Genomic DNA, 18,440 nt, shown 5'->3' with positions numbered 1-18,440 from the left:
TAGAGAAGTCACACTAAGAAAGATGTACATGTCCTCGTCTATTTCTGATGAAAACGATTATGAACAGTGAACATTGAAATTGAATCAACAAAGTTGATATGGCCGAGTTGGTCTAAGGCGCCAGATTAAGGTTCTGGTCCGAAAGGGCGTGGGTTCAAATCCCACTGTCAACAGTTTTTTTTTTTTTTTCATTACTCGTTAAAACAGATCTTATTAGTTACTACTGATTCCACTTATAAGGCTATAACCCGTCGATCTAAACCTCTCCTTTTGTTACTGGTCCAAAGTCATCAAAGTAAAATACAAAGCTTTACGGACAAGATCTTATCACAGGTTTTTGAAGAGATACAGACTATAACAAACTTGCTTTGAAGATCGTGTGGCTGAAAGAACGAAACAAGATAAGATAATGCTTTTTAGATTCCCAGAGTTTGCATTCGTTAGAACCCATCAACTATGATCAGTGGGGGAAAAGTCGAAAACAAAAACGAAGTAATTAAGTAAAAAGAGGTTATTTTCGGAATAACCGGTAGGCGGTTGTTTTGTGTTACGTTTTCTCCTCCCACATCGGTTAGCTAGAAAAAGTTAGATCTTCTAGCAAGTATAAATAAGAGGCCGTGTCACATCGTTCAATTTATACCTTTCTCGGCCTTTTGGCTAAGATCAAGTGTAGTATCTGTTCTTATCAGTTTAATATTTGATATATGGGTCATCGGCCCATACGATGTTAACTATATTTTTTCAGGGGGGAAGCCCATCAAGATAGCTTGCTATCTGGGCTTTCGGGAGTTGCCCTTGCGTTGCACTACTGCACGGGCCTGGCTCAACCCATCAATCAAATAGTCCAATTTTTTTGTGTTTACTCCGAAAAGCACTGGTTCGTATTTAGTTACATGCCTGTTAGGGGTAATAGGGCATGTTTTGTTCTAAGGAATACTGGTCACGGGTTGGCTATGTTTGTAACTCGAAAAAGAGTAATTGGGCCTTTAGTGATAGCCCTATAAGTTGGACGACGAGAGCAGATCCTATATCATTCAAAGCCCATCACATTGTATATATTGACTTGTTTTCCTATTATGTTCAAAGTCTTGAAATTTAGATTTTTTTATTGTTTTTACTTTTTACTAATTTAAGTATTTATCAAATTGTACGATTTGAAAATGGTCAATTATATACTATCAACGTGTTTAACATATAAGTAAAATAAATTGTTATTAATCTATTTCAACCACTGGTAACTTTTGTACTTACTAAGTTAAAATTATTGTTAGGTTAATGTTTATACTTTATACTGTGCAATTTTTTCGACATTGGTTAATTTAAAAATGTTTTTAAATTCAGTGGAACCTATCGTCTTGAAAATTTTACCCACTGCTCTTGAATGACAACTACGATAATTAATGCTATTTTGCTAAAAAGAGGATATTGCAGTTAAGGGAGTGGAGGACCACTCTTTAGAAATGTTCCGACTGAGGAAAGCTAATCGGAGGGTGGTCCGTGGTCCCTCGATGCATTTCAAATTAGTGATCATCGGGCCATCGCAATAAAGTTTGTATGCTTTGGACCATTGTCTTGATGGATAATCAAGAGAGATGAAAGGTAATATCATCACACATCACACAATACTCTGATACAAGCCTTTTTTTTCCCTTAAAAGTCAATGAAAATTTCACATTCTTTTCGAAAGCTCTTTCCAAGTCAGATTTGGCAGATGCTATTGTGTGTATAATACAATGCTAGACTTTTAATGTTCTCAAAGCGTTAAAAAATAAAAACTCCAGTTTTTGTTTGTTGGTCTTTAATAATTAGTCACTTAGTTTAGCGAATTGATCGTGACCTGTGAGTCTTGGTCAAATAAATATCCCTCTTGTAAATAACCATTGACAACAAAAAAAGCTTAAACCATAGCTGCTACCACTATTTTTTCAAGTAGTTTGATAATGATGCAATCATGTAATGTATAATATTCATGAGGGTCTAGATCATAATAATATGCCCGAGGGTCTAGATCATGATTTATTACAATTTGCAGAGACCAAATTACAATTTGCATAGTCAAAGCCTATATATATATATATATATATGTATGTATATGTATGTATCATTATTTTTCAAAGTAAAACATGTCTGCCGTAGTTGTGTAACATAGTCAAGCTTTTTAAATAGTTTTTTTTATCTGAATCAGTTGTACCTACAATCTTCGCAGTTACACCCACTGGTCGATATTCAATTAAAAAAACAATTGATGCTGGATATATTGAAATAATTAAACACACTTGATGAAAGACTTAGTCATAGACACGATTCTAAGATGAAATTGTGATTATCATCTCTACAAAGCATTAAAAAAACACACCCAAAAGCTTAAAATAAATGTTAAAAAGCACTCTTGAAACTCTCAACCGTTATGTTGTTGAACCCGAAGTTACTGTCTGGACTCAGCACCACGTAGTGTACCAATCCAAGCAGGTGGCTGCATCCCGGTCTGCTCATAAACCGTATCAAGAACCGGTGGCAACATCTTGTAGAGTCCAGCAATTTCCTTCATACCACCACTACCCATCCCCTGATCAACACCAGCACCACCACCTTGGTTCCACACACTGATCTTAGGCTGCAAGTCCCTGATGGCCAAAGCATTGGTCTTGGCGATATCCTGATAAACCCCATTGTTGATCATCAAAAAGTCCCTCATCGCCGAGTAGTCATTGTCAACCGCGTCCAAGAGAGTCTTGATGTAAGTCCCTTGAGCAGTGGCCATGGCCACAAGCCCATCCGCATCTCTCTGTTTAGCATAGAAGGATGCATCAGCTGCAGCTTTAGTAGCCTCCGCTTGCTTCTGCTTCTCGTAAAGAACAGCTTCTGCCTTCTTCTGCTTGTCATACAGCTCCCAGTTAGCTTCTTGCACCTTGGTCTCATACTCAACAGTGGCTTTGCTGAGGAACTCGGCTTTGAGCTTCTCCGTCCGAGTCAAAGCATTCATCTTCTCGACTTGCGTCTGAAGCTCAGCTTCCCTCATAGCAACGGCCTTGCCAGCTTCAACCTCAGCCACACGAGAGTTTTTGGTCAAAGCAGCCTTCTGAATCGCGAGTGCTGCATCAGCGTGAGCGACGAGAGCCTCCTTCTCGTTCTGAAACACTTGGACCTCGGTCTTCACCTTGATCTCCTCCTTTGTCCCTTCTCCTAGCCTCTGAGTTGCGATGATCTTCGACTCAGCGTCGATCTTGGCTGCGTTCTGGATGGTGAGACCGGTACGTTCTTTAGCACCGACCTCTCCCTTCATCTTAGCCTCGGCGACATCGATCTTGGCTTGGTTAGCTGCTTCCATCTGAGTCTTCTGACCCAAGTAAGAGAAGTACTCATGTCCAGGGACATCAACGAGCTGCTTCACGTTGGCGTTGTAGATCACAAGACCAAACTGGTTTAGCTCAAGTTGAACCTTCTCAAACACTTCCTGCTTAAACTCCTTTGTTCCTACGAAAAAAAAAACACAATAATCAAACTTCAAGAGGCAAATCAGCGAAAAGAATATTATAAACAATTTAGTAAGAATTTATATAATTAAAATTCTTTAACAAAAATAATTAAATAATAAAAAAATAAAAAATAAAATTGGGGATTTCACTAGCCTATGTTCAAGACTTGCCACGCAAGCAAGATACAAATCTAGGGTTTCAAGATTTGTATCTGGTGATTTTACCTTTGAAGACCTCTTCCATGGTCATGGAGGCGACGAGGACACGAGTCTCTCCTTCGATAACACCCTGAACAAGCTCGTTGACGTGGTTAGAGTGCTTGTCGTGCTGAGACATAAGCATGGCGTACAACAAGAGAGCGTGAGGGTCATCGACGCGTGGACCGATGGTGAACACGGCGGGGATAACAAAGGGGAGTTTCTCGGAACTCATGGCTTGGACCTCGAAGGTGTAGTTGACCGGAGAGACGTCGAAGACGGTACAAGATTGCCATGGAAAGACCCACGACTTCTTGGCGAGTTTGATGTCTTTGATCCCACCACCGGTGATGGCGAGGTACTGCGATGCTCTTGCGACTTTGTAACTCATTCTTCTTTGAAACTTGTTAGGTTTGTTTGTGTATGTATGTGTGTAGAGAGAGGTATCATAAGACGCAAGTACTTATATAAGAGTTCTTAATATATACGCGTAATTAGGAAAAATGGAAAATAATACTAGGAAACAAACAAATTATTATTATTAATTTCCTTTTCTTTATCTCCAAGTTTACAATTTAGTGATCTACATGTATTATATGTTTTGCTTTTTTTGGGTCAAAGTCTACTAAATAAATTGTTATTATACGATAAATCCATGTATATTTATTGATAAATATCAATGGTGTTTAATGTTTATCTTTGACTTTTTTATTAAAGTATAATATTCCATCGATTCCCAAAAAACAAGTTTTAGATTTTTTACTCATTAAAATAATATATTGTTGACAAAAAAAATTACAATAATAAATTAAATTGTGATTATCAAATGCATTACTTTTTCTAATTAATTATTTTCTTACATTTTTAACCAATATAATATAATAAACACAATTTTTTTTAAGTTTACATTTTATCATTAAATAATGCATTAAAAAAATATTTTAACCGAAAAATATAAAAAATATTCTTCTAAAACATAGATATTTTGGAATGGAAAGAATATTTATAAAAAAAAAAGATTGAAAGAATAATTAAATAAAAGATATATTATGGTTTATGGTTGATATATTGGTGAAGCATCCAAGAAACTCCGGAACATCTTTTAAATATTCGTAAAGAATACTCATATATGACATATCCGAACAAGCTGTATTCTATATGGGATTTCAGTTTATTTTCTTCTCAATACCCACAGATTGTGTATGACTAGTTTTTAATTAAAAATAGAGAAATAAAGGATAACTATTAGCTAAATTTGTAGTTGAATTGAATAAATATTGAATTCAGGAACTGACTAGGAGTCATATCCATCCATATCTGAAAAAACACAAGACGAGTTTCTCATAACTAATCTAATGCAATCGCTAATTAAAAATTAAACATACTAACAACTTACATAAAATCACGGGAAAATCGTAAACGACATACAACGATGGCGTGTTTTTTTTCCAACATTTTAACAAATCAACGTGCTACACGTGGACTGCCAACTAAAGCAAGCCGTTATTTTCAGGAGAAAGGAAGGATCACAGCTCCGTCGCTTTATCTATCCACCCACCCACCCACCCAATATCTCGTCGTCTTCCGTTGATCATCATCTTCTTCCAATCAATCAATCAATCAAAAGAGAGAGAGAGAGAGAGAGTCTCTCGTGGATTCAGAATCTCTCCTTCGGTCAAATTCATATTCTTCCTCTCTCTCTCTATATATATATATTGGAGTTTCTGATGGTAGACAGCTATAGTAACCTCTCGTGGCTCGTATGGATCCAAATGTTCGTCTTCTTCCTCCTCCTACTCCTCCTCTGCGTCTTCGGATTGTTATCCTCAGATATCAGCGAGAGCAGTGTCTCATCTTCCGATTCACTTCCTTCTACGTCCGCCTCTGGGAGGTTTCTTTCTGGAGATCCGATCCCGATCAGCCACCACCGTGGCTTGGGGTTCTCCGTAGTACAGTCTAATCAGGTAAACTCTTAATGCTTCCCCGTTGACTTGCCGTTTTTTTTGTAATGTGTGTTCCAATTGAGATATCGACAGGGTGTTGACGAATCTTTAGGGGTTAGATTGTAATTTACGAAAATAGCAGAGCCAGGATTAGCTGCATTAGAATGTAATGCCCAGCGAGAAAAAAGTTGTAATTAGATTTTAAGAAAGTAATCTAAACATTGACAATGTGTGATTCCTAATTATGGTTTTTTTTGGATCTTTATATGTTTTAAGTTTATGTCATCTCTTATGCGATTCAATTGCTGAGAGTCATGTGTCTTTAGATCTTAACGCTGAGATTTTTCAGGTTTATTATGTGTGTTTTGAAACTTCTTGATTACTTGAAGATTAAAGATTTTGTTTTTATCTTGGCGTTAAAGCTTTTGTCGTACGTAGGTTTCATAAGAGATGTATAATGTTATCTTTAAGCAATGATAATCTTCTGTTTGTTGTCTTTTAAGTAAACAATTTAATTTGCTACAACAGTTTCAATAGGAAAGGTTTTGTTTACAAGTTTGGTTTTTTGGTTGCCACATGTTTGGAAAAACCGGCACTCTCAGATTCTTAGATAATGCCGAGTTAAAACGTCAACCTTTAACTTTATGTTGAGTGCCAGACATGTTGAGAGGCGTTTATATATAGTTAGTTTATCCAAATACTTATCTTCAAATTTTGGTGCGGTGTGGTGTATATCACACATCCGTTTCTTGGATTCATAGTTTGAATGATATGAAATGGTTAATCACAAGCCCATTTGTTAGATTCATCGCTTGATAATGAAGTCATGTGTCTTTTGTTATGACAGACGGGAAGTTCTCAGGCCATAAAAGGAGAGATAACACCAGCTGAGACAAGGAGAGTCACGAGAACAGAGGAAGAAGAAAGTTCTTCTGATGAAGATTCGAGTAGTAGTAGTTTGTATCATCCCTGTAATTTGTTTCAGCTTGCTGGAACTGCATTCCTAAAGTGTTTTGGGCTTGACCGAAGTACAGAAGAAACTGACGATTCTCTGAGACCTGAATCTAAGAAACAGAGGTGATCCAAGTTCTTGTGAATATAGAAGAAGAACATACACATTTTTAATATGTATTGTTGATGCGTAGCACTATTGAGTAGGAGAGAAATGAAGAAACTTGTAACTATATGGAAATGTTATATTTTGTCGGGGTTAACGAACGAGTTACCTCAGTGAATAACTGTGGGTTAAAATATTTTAAATGCGTTTTTTTATATCGGTGGTACATTTGAAAAAAGTTAAACTATAATGTGAAATGTTGATATCTTTATCCGTTAAAATAGAAATGATTTATTTCATTTGTGATTTTTTTATATTTAGATCATTATTAAAAAGTTACACCATTATGCTTATTAATAAATATACATAGAGATGAATTCATAACTAATATATTTCATATATGTAATCCATATTCCTTAAATCTAGCGTCAAAACAAACTAAATCAATACTATTTCAAAAGGTTTAAAATGTTTATATAAATAACAAGCAAATTCGAATACGTGATCCACCCATCATCGTATTTATCTCGGTGAGTCTACATTCCATATTGTTTTTCAAAAGCACCTAAAAACAATATTGGCCTTTACTTCTTATAAAGCAGAACATATGAGCAGTTAAAAGAAAAAAAATCTATTCTATTAAAACACTTGTTTGACCCATTGATAAAAGTTGGATCCAACAACTATTTTTTTATCTTTATCATTATTTAGAATATTATTTATTATGTTTTATGCCATTAAACCTATATTTAAATTACCAATTGAAAAGACCTAAAAAGATGTAAAACAAAAGATAAAGGAGAATAAAAGAAAAAGTTCAAGTTTTGGTTAATTATGAAATGAATACATAAAAATTAAGGTTATCGAGCGGGTGGAGATCTAATTTATATATTATAACACAAGTTACAACTTTGATTCATGTGTGATTTTAAAAAAATGGACATATTCCTAAAAGGTTATCTTACATTTAATCTCTAATCTTATCATTTAAATTTTGGGTCTACCAGAAATTTTTATTGGACTATCAATAATTGAATTTAAAGAATAGAAGATCCATTGGATTTATAGATAGTATAAATTAAATAGATATAATTTAATGTTGTAATACTATACATCCATATGTTAAATATTTAAATATTTGTCGATGTTAACTTTTAAAATTATAAAGATTTTTTTTTAAATAACAAAAATCATATTATCTAATAATGATTAATCTTTACTACCTTAAACCAATGAAAACAAATTTTAAACTATATAGTTTATTTTAAAAATTAAACAAAAACTAAATGTTTAATTATTTACTTGATAATATAAATCTATGAAGCGAAAAGTTTAATTTTGTAAAAACTTTCTAAATTTGTAAAATGTTACAATATCTTTGAATATGATAATAAAATAATATTTTAATAATCTTTATATCTATAGTTACGATTTTAATAATGAAATAATAATCCGAAAATATATATATATAAGAAGATTCAAATACATGTGAAAGTTTGAAACAATCTATTCAATGAAAAAAATATACCATAAACTTATTATGTTTAAAAATTGATAGACACATATATTATAATATATACCAATTTAGAATTAAAAGCAAAATATTTATATAAAAATAAATGAAAACAAAACTCGCGCAACCAGATCTAGTTAAACTTAAAATGACTAAACTTCAACTAAGTTAATATTTTAAAAAATAAACAAAATGAAAATGTATCCAAACTATTTTTTTTTTTTTTTGATAATCCAGGGGTTCCCCACTTACGTGGATCATTCCCCTGGGTCCGGTTAGGCAGCGGTCCACTTCACCCGGGAAGGTTTTACCTGGGCTGAGGACAAGACCCAACACCCAGTACCGCATTTGATGACAGGATGGACAGTTCTCCTACGCATGGCGTCGAACCCGGAAACATGACAATTGGCCCCCAAGATCCTTACCAAACGAACTACCACGTCCCGTCATGTATACAAACTATTCACACCATATATTTGGTTTTTAGTTATTTAAATCGAAAATAAACATGTAAACAAACAGAACTTAGTTGTAGTCCCAATGACAATACATGATTATAGACTAACTGTGAAACAACAAAGAAAACAGAGTATGTGAAAATATTAAAAACAATCACATTAATCTAGAAAAAAAAATCACATTAATCGAGTTTTAAAATAAAAACGTGTGCTGGTCAAACAAAAATACGCAACCCCGAAAAGTTAATGGGGACCAAAAAACGTCTTGGAAAGCAAAACAATTCGGAAAATCCAAAAGACTGATCCAATGCCAATGCGTCGTTGTTTCTTGTTATTTCTGCTCTTTATTTTTTTTTCCCGAGACAACAATATTTGACCACATGCGTTTTTCTACGATCGAATGTGACCTGAACTAGTATATTATTATTCCTTATATTTATTTCCCTATATAAATTTCGTAAGGTTTCAAAGTTTATGAAACGTTTCCCATTCCTTCTTATTTTCTTACAAACCCTTCCTTTTTTTGTAACACTGTACAAACCCTTCCTAAAACGTTAAATTAGTGATACTTTTGATATTTGTAACTTTGATAGTTATATTTGAAAATTAAAACATACAATATCATAAGTTTTTTAAAATTATCTTTCTTAATTATGAAATGTCCAGGGGACCAGGTCCACCGATAAGGGATGTCCACCGATAAGAAAGAACTAGAGAAAGTTGCTTTTCCATTTTAATCGTCGCTAAACTATCTAACTGCAGTTACCAAGTTTTAGTTAAATGTTACTCCAGTTTATTATATTTCATAAGACAATACATCGGTTGGTTAGATGATTATAGTAAATAATTAAACGAACTCTAAGTTAGATGATTAGCAGAGCTTTATGCGATCAAACGAGTTCAAAGTCAGATTATTAGTAGAGTCATCAACCCACCAAAAGGTCAAAGCCACATGCTTGATATAGCTAATGACAACAATATATACATAAGTTACTATATGCATGAATAATCATTTCATTCTGTCAACTAAATAAATTAAAAACTCAGAGCGTAATTAATTAATCCTATCCGAAAGTCGTGGTTTAAGAAATGGTATTCTATAGTATTAAAAAAAAGAGTCCCACCAAATACCGAGTTACCATCCCACTATAAAACGCAAAGCTGTTTCTCTAGCCTCTCTTCTCAATCACTCACCTTCCAAGAACAGCTTCAATTCTCTCACTAAACTTAATCATCCGACTAGTAAAAGTCTTAACTCAGATCTCATCTCAATGGAAAAAATTGAGAGACAAACCGAAGAAGCATCTTATCTAGGGCTTCCTTTTCATTTCCTCAACCAAACTCTTAAAGCTATCTTAAGGTGTCTTGGAATACTTAGACATGATCCTCCCACGGTTACGAAAACGTCGTCAGATTCTGCACCCTTGAACCAGCCGGTAAGTTTCTCTAGCAATATTTACATCAAAATCCAAGATAGATATATTGGATGAATTTAAGTTTCTTTTTCTGATGTTGTGTTGTATAAAGTATTTAGCTGCCTATCTTGGAAGTTAAATACTTTTTAGAAAAATCATGTTAATTGTTTTACAAATTACATTAAGTTTGCGTAACAACAACACTCGCGTTATAGGTTAATAATATATTTAAGCAAAAAAAGGTTAATAATACGCGCACCGACAGAAAAAAAGTTGATATTCAGGCTAAACATCAGTATTTTGAATAGAATGTCTTTAATTATTAGTATTACGAAACAAAACTCAAACATGTGTGTTCTGATTCTACTTGCAGGAGGAGGAAGAAGATGTGGTCATGGAAGACAACGTCGTTGTGGCGACTATGGGCAGTAAAAACGGCATCATAATAACGAGTAGGGGAACAAAGGTGAAAGCAAAGAGAAAGGACAAGGAAAAAGTTAGCTCGGGACGACCGGGGCAACATCACTAGCAGTTTCACTACATTATTATTATTTAGTTTGATTCTTTGCAGCCAGTTATGATTTTTGTTTTAATAAATGTTTCAATAATGGTAGTATAGTGTTGTTGTTTGCATTGATAGTTCTTAATGATATTAACTATCTACGGACTACGGATACAAAATGGCTAAGCTAGTTCATTAATCTGAGAACAACAATAAAGTTTCATTAATATTCCAGCGTAAATTCACAACCACTACTAATACTATCGTACGTAACTGTCATTAATCAATGTTAAACATTAAATGTCTACCTGAATCCTAATTAATATTTTGGTGTTTAAACCACTAGTCATCAGCTCGTCCTACCTCACATTATATTATAGGTCGGTAAGCCTACTCGTGTGAATCAACTACGACGTGTGCTTTGTAGGTTATAGTTTTAAATGTCTCCACTCCTATATCTTCATAAAAAATTTAAATATTTGATAACAGATATATATATATATATATATATTCATAGTGAGGAGCATGCAGCACCAATTTCGAATATAAAACAATATAACATTCTTCATTCTTAGACATCTACACCAACTAAGAATTTATGTTCTATTCTCTTTATACAAATTAATATAAAAGTAGGAAAACATTTCATAAACCCAATCATAAACCATAGGTGGTGATAAGTCTCGCGTCACTTAAGAATCATAATGATTAAACAAGGCATAGTGGTTGGTGACCCATGAGACAGAAGGTTGGGGGTCTTAATAATAATAGGTCCTACAGGATAAAAAGAAAACGATGTGCCCTAAAATAATCATGATCTTCTACTTATACAATTACAATTTGTAAGAGACCAGTACCACGACCACGACTACCACCATAGTGACCATGAAATGCATTAAGCCATTAGCAAACAAACAAAAAGCTGCATCACGTCAAAGGAATAATGCGAATGTTGAATTGTTTGAACATTCATTACGTATTATCTGCAAACTAATAAAGTAAAGTACAAAATATGATTCCATAGTACTATTAGTTCATCATCGTTTTATTTTTCTTATGCAACAGAAACAAGTCCCTTGTCCAGCCATAAATTGGTTTTACTTGAATTTTATTTATTTAACAAAGATATACGTACATAGAAAATTAAGTGGAAATAAACTACGATAGAAATATTATGTTTCCTATAGATAATTGCGGTTATGATTTATAAACATTTATATAATTGTTTTAAAAAAATAAAAGTAAAAATAAAATAGTAAACCAAAAGCGTTGGCATTTATTCGAATTAAAGCAATAAAATTTGATGTTTAAAAAAAACCAAAGAACTGTTTTTTTTACTACTACCAATTCAACTTCAACCATTTGTTTAATTCAAACAAAACCAAAGAAAAGTTACAAAAAAAAAAAAACAAAGCCAAAGAAAGAGCGTAGTTTGACTTTGACCAAGACTAGAAGCTCCAACCTCACACAACTCCCAAGTATATGTGGCTACCGCGTCGATTAAAGTCAAATTTGTTTTTTTTTTGGGTCAAAAAAGTCAAAATTGTTATTTTATTTTGTTTACGTAACCCGGTTTTGTACATTACCAGCACCAACTATAGTTCATTCAAACTTCGAAGTCTGTACGACTGTACATACCAAACCCGGTTTACTATAGACCCGGTCAACAAACAAAACTATAGCTGACCAACAACCAAGTGATATGACTGATAGATATCCTTTATAAAAGGAGTCGCATCTGCGTTACCAAGTTCCATCATCAACCTAACCGCACAACATTTATCTCTCTCAAATATATCAAAAGAAAAACAAACATAAACAATGGAGAATATGAGAAACGGCGGAGAAAACGGTTCTCACTGGATCCCATTTATGTTCTTTGATCGATCTTCAGTAACGATTCATCTTCTAAAGTGGTTCGGCCTAGGAAATTCTTCTCCATCATCCTCATTCTCATCTCAAAGCGAAGAAGAAGATGTTGTGGAGACAAAGGAGGAGGAAGATGATATGACCGTCGATATCACAGAGCGTCGGTTGAAGAAGAGTAAGCCTAAACCAAAACCAAGCTCAGGAAATGGAGGAAAAGTTCATTAGGCTTCAGATAAACTTATACATATATAAAACATATAAATGCAAATGTATACGTAATGATGTATAAGATGTAAGATAAAATGGTTAGAAATTTATTTTTGTACGTGAATTGGTTAAATAAAATCGAGTTTGATCATTATTGTTTGCTTACCGATCAATAGAAGTTAAAATGCTCGCCTGCTGGTCATATTCTAACATCGGTTAGCTCGATATTGAAGAATCGAGTGACCCAACAAATGCAGCTCCAGCCTCTATGGGTTTTATTAGGCCCATTAATGATCCATAAATGGAAATAGTTGGTTAACATGATTTCATCTATCGATGGCCCTCCTCCAAGAAACCATTAGGTGATTAAACATTTTAAGTTGTCTTTTGGAGCCGGATTTTTACAAGCAGAACATTATTGAGGTTGAACAAAGTAGCAACAAAGGGTACACATACAGAGAGAGACCTTCCTCCATGTTATTTTCTAAAGGCCATATTGAAGATGGGCCTTCGAGCAAAGCCCAAATTCAACAAGAGAAGTCGACCATTGGAGACTCTACGGCTTCAGTCTTTTCGTCTTGTGTCAAAGCATTCAACACGCACCTCCGTCGTACGAGCACGCTAGCTCAAGGGTTCGTTACAGCAAATAGTTTCGACGCCCTTAACAGCTGTGCGGTCATGGGCTGACGTTTGACTAGATGGATAAGATCTAGAGATGTATATAATGATGGAAAGGGCTACCCTTGTATTCAAGTTGAAAGAGTCCAATAAGAACAAAAGTTTTCATCTTCGTATCTCTGTTTCTTGTGATTCACATGGTATCAGAGCTAGTTGACGATGAGAGAAGGTTAAATACTAATTCACTGTGAATCAGTTTCTCTTCACCCCTTAGAAAGAATTCACTGTGATTTGTGGGGTCTCAGTCCTGTTGTTTATTCTCAAGGGTTCAAATACTATGTTATTTTTATTGATTCCTATTCAAGATTCACATGGTTTTATCCCTTAAAGCTCAAATCAGACTTCTTCACTGTCTTTATGCGCTTTCAAGCCATGGTTGAGAATCAGTTTCAGAGGAGAATTGGTCAGTTTCAGTGTGATGGAGGGGGTGCGTTCATCAACAAGCAGTTCTTGAAACACTTAGAGAGCTGTGGTATACGCCAACTGTTGTCGTTCCTCACACTCCACAACAAAACAGTGTCTCAGAGATGAAGCACATACACATAACGGAACTTGGAATCACCATGATGCTAGACAGTAAAGTTCCACATAACTTATGGGTTGAAGCTTTCTTTACGGCTGCATTCATTGGAAATCTTCTCCCATCATCAGTACTTCAACACAAGAAGAGTCCATACGAAAAGTTACATGGGAAAGCTCCTATATACACGTCTCTAAGGGTGTTTGGGTGTAAATGTTACCCATACATACGGCCATACATGAAGAACAAGCTGGATCCTAAGTCCTTGGTGTGTGTGTTTCTCGGCTACAATGAAAAATACAAAGGATACTGATGTTTTTATCCTCCAACGGGAAAGGTTTATATATCACGTCATGTGTTGTTTGATGAACAAATCTTTTCGTTTGCGGATGTCTACAACAGGTTTCACAAACCAACAGACTCTCCCTTGCTCAGTTCTTGGAGAACAGTCAACTTGACATCAGATAGTGCTGCATCAGAAGAAGTTGAGACTCTGGGCGTTGAAGAAGAACTGCTCTCATGTTCAATGAACATACCTTCGGTGATCATACCAGCTCCTGTTGCAGCTCCAAAACCTCAAAGTCCAGTTCAACACAATGAGTCTCCACCTCAGTCTTCGAATTCTAGAGGTTCTCAGTCTGATGCATCAGATCAGTCTCCAGAAGTGCAAGCTCCAGTTGTTCAACCTACACATTCTATGACCACTCGAGCTCGTTCTGGAATTGTGAAGCCAAATCCCAAGTACGCCTTGGTGACTGTTAAGTCTGAGCATCTAGAACCAAAGAGTGTTAAAGCTGCACTTAAGGATCCTGGTTGGAATGATGCAATGGGTTTTGAGATAGGAAATATGGAGGAGACAGAAACGTTTGAACTTGTTCCGCCTGAAGAAGGACATAATTCGTTGAGCTGTGGCTGGATCTACAAAGAAAAGCTAAATGCTGATGGAACTGTTCTCAAACTGCGAGCACAATTAGTAGCAAGAGGAAACGAACATGAAGAGGGTGTTGGTTTTCTTGAGACATTCAGTCCAGTTGTGCGAACTGCAACTATCAGAATGGTGCTACACGTTGCAGTAACAAAAAAGTGGAGTATCAAACAACTGGATGTTCAAAATGCATTCTTGCACGATGATCTCAAAGAGTCAGTGTTCATGACTCAGCCTCCTGGATTCATTGATGCTTCAAGACCTGATCATGTTTGGAAGCTCAAGAAAGCAATTTATGGTTTAAAACAAGCTCCCCGAGCATGGTTTGACAAGTTTAGCACATTTCTCTTGGAGTTTGGTTTTGAATGCAGCTTTCCAGACCCGTCATTGTTCGTGTATCACAAAGGAAATGATGTCATCTACCTACTACTTTATGTAGATGACATGATTCTCACCGGGAACAATGACAGTTTGCTGCAAAGATTGATTGAAGAACTGAGTGTTGTGTTCCGTATGAAAGACATGGGAACAGTTCATTATTTTTTGGGGATACAAGTTCATCAGTGTGAAAATGGGCTTTTCTTAAATCAGTCAAAATATGCTCAGGACTTGCTCACCAATGCAGGCATGCGAGATTGTCCCCCAATGCCTACTCCTTTGCCTCTGATGCTTGACAATCTTCTCGGGCATGATGAGTTATTTCCGGAGCCATCATATTTCAGAAGTCTAGCTGGAAAGCTGCAATATCTCACTCTCACTAGACCAGATCTCCAATTCTCAGTGAACTACATTTGTCAGAAAATGCAGTAACCAACAAAGTCAGACTTCAGTCTCCTCAAAAGAATTCTTCGATATGTGAAAGAGACTTTTGACATGGGGATCAGCTTGAAGGCATCTACCACTTTAACATTGCTCTGTTACAGTGACTCGGATTGGGCTGATTGCAAGGACACACGTCGCTCAATGGGTGGTTTCTGTGCAATGCTTGGCTCTAATGTCATTTCATGGTCGACCAAGCGTCATGATACAGTTTCTAAGTCTTCTACAGAAGCTGAGTACAGAACCATGTCAGTTGCTGCTTCTGAGATCGTGTGGATTCAACATCTTTTGAAAGCTATGGGTCTGCAACAAACTGTAACAATGTGTGTAATGCCCAACGAGAAAAAGTTGTAATTAGATTTTAAGAAAGTAATCTAAACATTGACAATGTGTGATTCCTAATTATGGTTTTTTTTTGGATCTTTACATGTTTTAAGTTTATGTCATCTCTTATGCGATTCAATTGCTGAGAGGCATGTGTCTTTAGATCTTGACACACTGAGATTTTTCAGGGTTATTATGTGTGTTTTGGAACTTCTTGATTACTTGAAGATTAAAGATTTTGTTTTTATCTTGGCGTTAAAGCTTTTGTCGTACGTAGGTTTCATAAGAGATGTATAATGTTATCTTTAAGCAATGATAATCTTCTGTTTGTTGTCTTTTAAGTAAACAATTTAATTTGCTACAACAGTTTCAATAGGAAAGGTTTTGTTTACAAGTTTGGTTTTTTGGTTGCCACATGTTTGGAAAAAACCGGCACATTAGTCTGAGATTCTTAGATAATGCCGAGTTAAAATGTCAACCTTTAACTTTATGTTGAGTGCCAGACATGATGAGAGGCGTTTATATATAGTTAGTTTATCCAAATACTTATCTTCAAATTTTGGTGCGGTGTGGTGTATATCACACATCCGTTTCTTGGATTCATAGTTTGAATGATATGAAATGGTTAATCACAAGCCCATTTGTTAGATTCATCGCTTGATAATGAAGTCATGTGTCTTTTGTTATGACAGATGGGAAGTTCTCAGGCCATAAAAGGAGAGATAGCACTAGCTGAGACAAGGAGAGTCATGAGAACAGAGGAAGAGGAAAGTTCTTCTGATGAAGATTCGAGTAGTAGTATTTTGTATCATCCTTGTAATTTGTTTCAGCTTGCTGGAACCGCATTCCTTAAGTGTTTTGGGCTTGACCGGAGTACAGAAGAAACTGATGATTCTCTGAGACCTGAATCTAAGAAACAGAGGTGATCCAAGTTCTTGTGAATATAGAAGAAGAACATACACGTTTTTAATATGTGTTGTTGATGCGTAGCATTATTGAGTAGGAGAGAAATGAAGAAACTTGTAACTATATGGAAAGGTTATATTGTTGGGGTTAACGCGAACGAGTTAACTCAGTGAATAACTGTGGGTTAAAATATTTTAAATGCGTTTTTTTATATCGGTGGTACATTTAAAATCTCCCGACCGCGTGTCAATTTGTGTCCAAAATATATCGACTGCTACTAGAAAGTTAGACTATAATGTGAAGTGTTATATCTTATCTGTTAAAATAGAATTCATAACTAATATATTCCATATATGTAATCCATATTCCTTAAATCTAGCGTCAAAACAAACTAAATCAATACTATTTCAAAAGGTTTAAAATGTTTATATAAATAACAAGCAAATTCGAATACGTGATCCACCCATCATCGTATTTATCTCGGTGAGTCTACATTCCATATTGTTTTTCAAAAGCACCTAAAAACAATATTGGCCTTTACTTCTTATAAAGCAGAACATATGAGCAGTTAAAAGAAAAAAATTGTTAAGATAAAGGAAAATAAAAGAGAAAGTTCAAGTTTTGGTTAATTATGAAATGAATACATAAAAATTAAGGTTATATCCGCGCGGTTGCGCGGATCGAAATCTAATTTATATATTAAAACAGAAATTACCACTTTCATTCATGTGTGATTTTTTAAAAAATTGACCTAATGGTCCTATTCCTAAAAGGTCATCTTACATTTAATCTTTAATCTTAATCTTTAATCTTATCATTTAAATTTTGAGACTACCAGAAATTTTTATTGGGCTATCAATAATTAGATTTAAAGAATAGAAGATCCATTAGATTTATAGATAGTATAAATTAAATAGATATAATTTAATGCTGTAATACTATACCTCTATATGTTAAATATTTAAATATTTGTCGATGTTAATTTTTAAAATTATAAAGATTTTTTTAAAATAACAAAAATCATATTATCTAATAATGATTAATCTTTACTACCTTAAACCAATGAAAACAAATTTTAAACTATATAGTTTATTTTTAAAAATTAAACAAAAACTAAATGTTTAATTATTTACTTGATAATATAAATCTATGAATCGAAAAGTTTAATTTTTTAAAAACTTTCTAAATTTGTCTTTGCTTTCACCTTTGTTCCCCTACTCGTTATTATGATGCCGTTTTTACTGCCCATAGTCGCCACAACGACGTTGTCTTCCATGACCACATCTTCTTCCTCCTCCTGCAAGTAGAATCAGAACACACATGTTTGAGTTTTGTTTCGTAATACTAATAATTAAAGACATTCTATTCAAAATACTGATGTTTAGCCTGAATATCAACTTTTTTTCTGTCGGTGCGCGTATTATTAACCTTTTTTTGCTTAAATATATTTTAACCTATAACGCGAGTGTTGTTGTTACGCAAACTTAATGTAATTTGTAAAACAATTAACATGATTTTTCTAAAAAGTATTTAACTTCCAAGATAGGCAGCTAAATACTTTATACAACACAACATCAGAAAAAGAAACTTAAATTCATCCAATATATCTATCTTGGATTTTGATGTAAATA

The 18,440-nt window shown here is 34.6% G+C and overlaps 3 protein-coding genes and 1 non-coding gene across 4 annotated transcripts; 3 read left to right on the top strand and 1 right to left on the bottom strand.

Annotated features, from left to right (window-relative positions):
* The first annotated feature begins 92 nt into the window (after positions 1-92).
* TRNAL-AAG lies at positions 93-173 on the top strand. The gene has a single exon. It is a non-coding gene; the product is annotated as a tRNA-Leu (tRNA).
* A 2,057-nt stretch (positions 174-2,230) lies between these two features.
* Positions 2,231-4,135, bottom strand: LOC106328729 (flotillin-like protein 3). Its single transcript, XM_013767223.1, has 2 exons — positions 3,701-4,135; positions 2,231-3,474 (listed from the first exon to the last, which is right to left on the bottom strand). Exons 1-2 carry the CDS (start codon positions 4,062-4,064, stop codon positions 2,426-2,428), a joined length of 1,413 nt encoding a protein of 470 aa, XP_013622677.1. The 5' UTR covers positions 4,065-4,135; the 3' UTR covers positions 2,231-2,425.
* A 1,120-nt stretch (positions 4,136-5,255) lies between these two features.
* LOC106328660 lies at positions 5,256-17,032 on the top strand. The gene is made up of 2 exons (XM_013767146.1): positions 5,256-5,637; positions 16,596-17,032. Exons 1-2 carry the CDS (start codon positions 5,401-5,403, stop codon positions 16,827-16,829), a joined length of 471 nt encoding a protein of 156 aa, XP_013622600.1. The 5' UTR covers positions 5,256-5,400; the 3' UTR covers positions 16,830-17,032.
* On the top strand, positions 9,809-10,751 carry LOC106328661 (elicitor peptide 1-like). The gene is made up of 2 exons (XM_013767147.1): positions 9,809-10,080; positions 10,433-10,751. The coding sequence occupies exons 1-2, from the start codon at positions 9,916-9,918 to the stop codon at positions 10,586-10,588; spliced, it is 321 nt and encodes a 106-aa protein (XP_013622601.1). The 5' UTR covers positions 9,809-9,915; the 3' UTR covers positions 10,589-10,751.
* Positions 17,033-18,440: the final 1,408 nt, after the last annotated feature.

Source organism: Brassica oleracea, chromosome C3 (genome assembly GCF_000695525.1).
Source record: "Brassica oleracea var. oleracea cultivar TO1000 chromosome C3, BOL, whole genome shotgun sequence".
Taxonomy (NCBI): domain Eukaryota; kingdom Viridiplantae; phylum Streptophyta; class Magnoliopsida; order Brassicales; family Brassicaceae; genus Brassica; species Brassica oleracea.
This window is presented reverse-complemented; position numbering and strand designations above follow the sequence as displayed.

Excerpts from the sequence above, each read along its gene's own strand:
- LOC106328729 (XM_013767223.1), bottom strand. The coding sequence starts at position 4,064 with ATGAGTTACAAAGTCGCAAGAGCATCGCAGTACCTCGCCATCACCGGT. Across the intron at positions 3,475-3,700 it reads CATGGAAGAGGTCTTCAAAG|GAACAAAGGAGTTTAAGCAG; the intron begins GTAAAATCACCA and ends TTTTTTTCGTAG.
- LOC106328660 (XM_013767146.1), top strand. The coding sequence starts at position 5,401 with ATGGTAGACAGCTATAGTAACCTCTCGTGGCTCGTATGGATCCAAATG. Across the intron at positions 5,638-16,595 it reads CCGTAGTACAGTCTAATCAG|ATGGGAAGTTCTCAGGCCAT; the intron begins GTAAACTCTTAA and ends TTGTTATGACAG.
- LOC106328661 (XM_013767147.1), top strand. The coding sequence starts at position 9,916 with ATGGAAAAAATTGAGAGACAAACCGAAGAAGCATCTTATCTAGGGCTT. Across the intron at positions 10,081-10,432 it reads CTGCACCCTTGAACCAGCCG|GAGGAGGAAGAAGATGTGGT; the intron begins GTAAGTTTCTCT and ends TTCTACTTGCAG.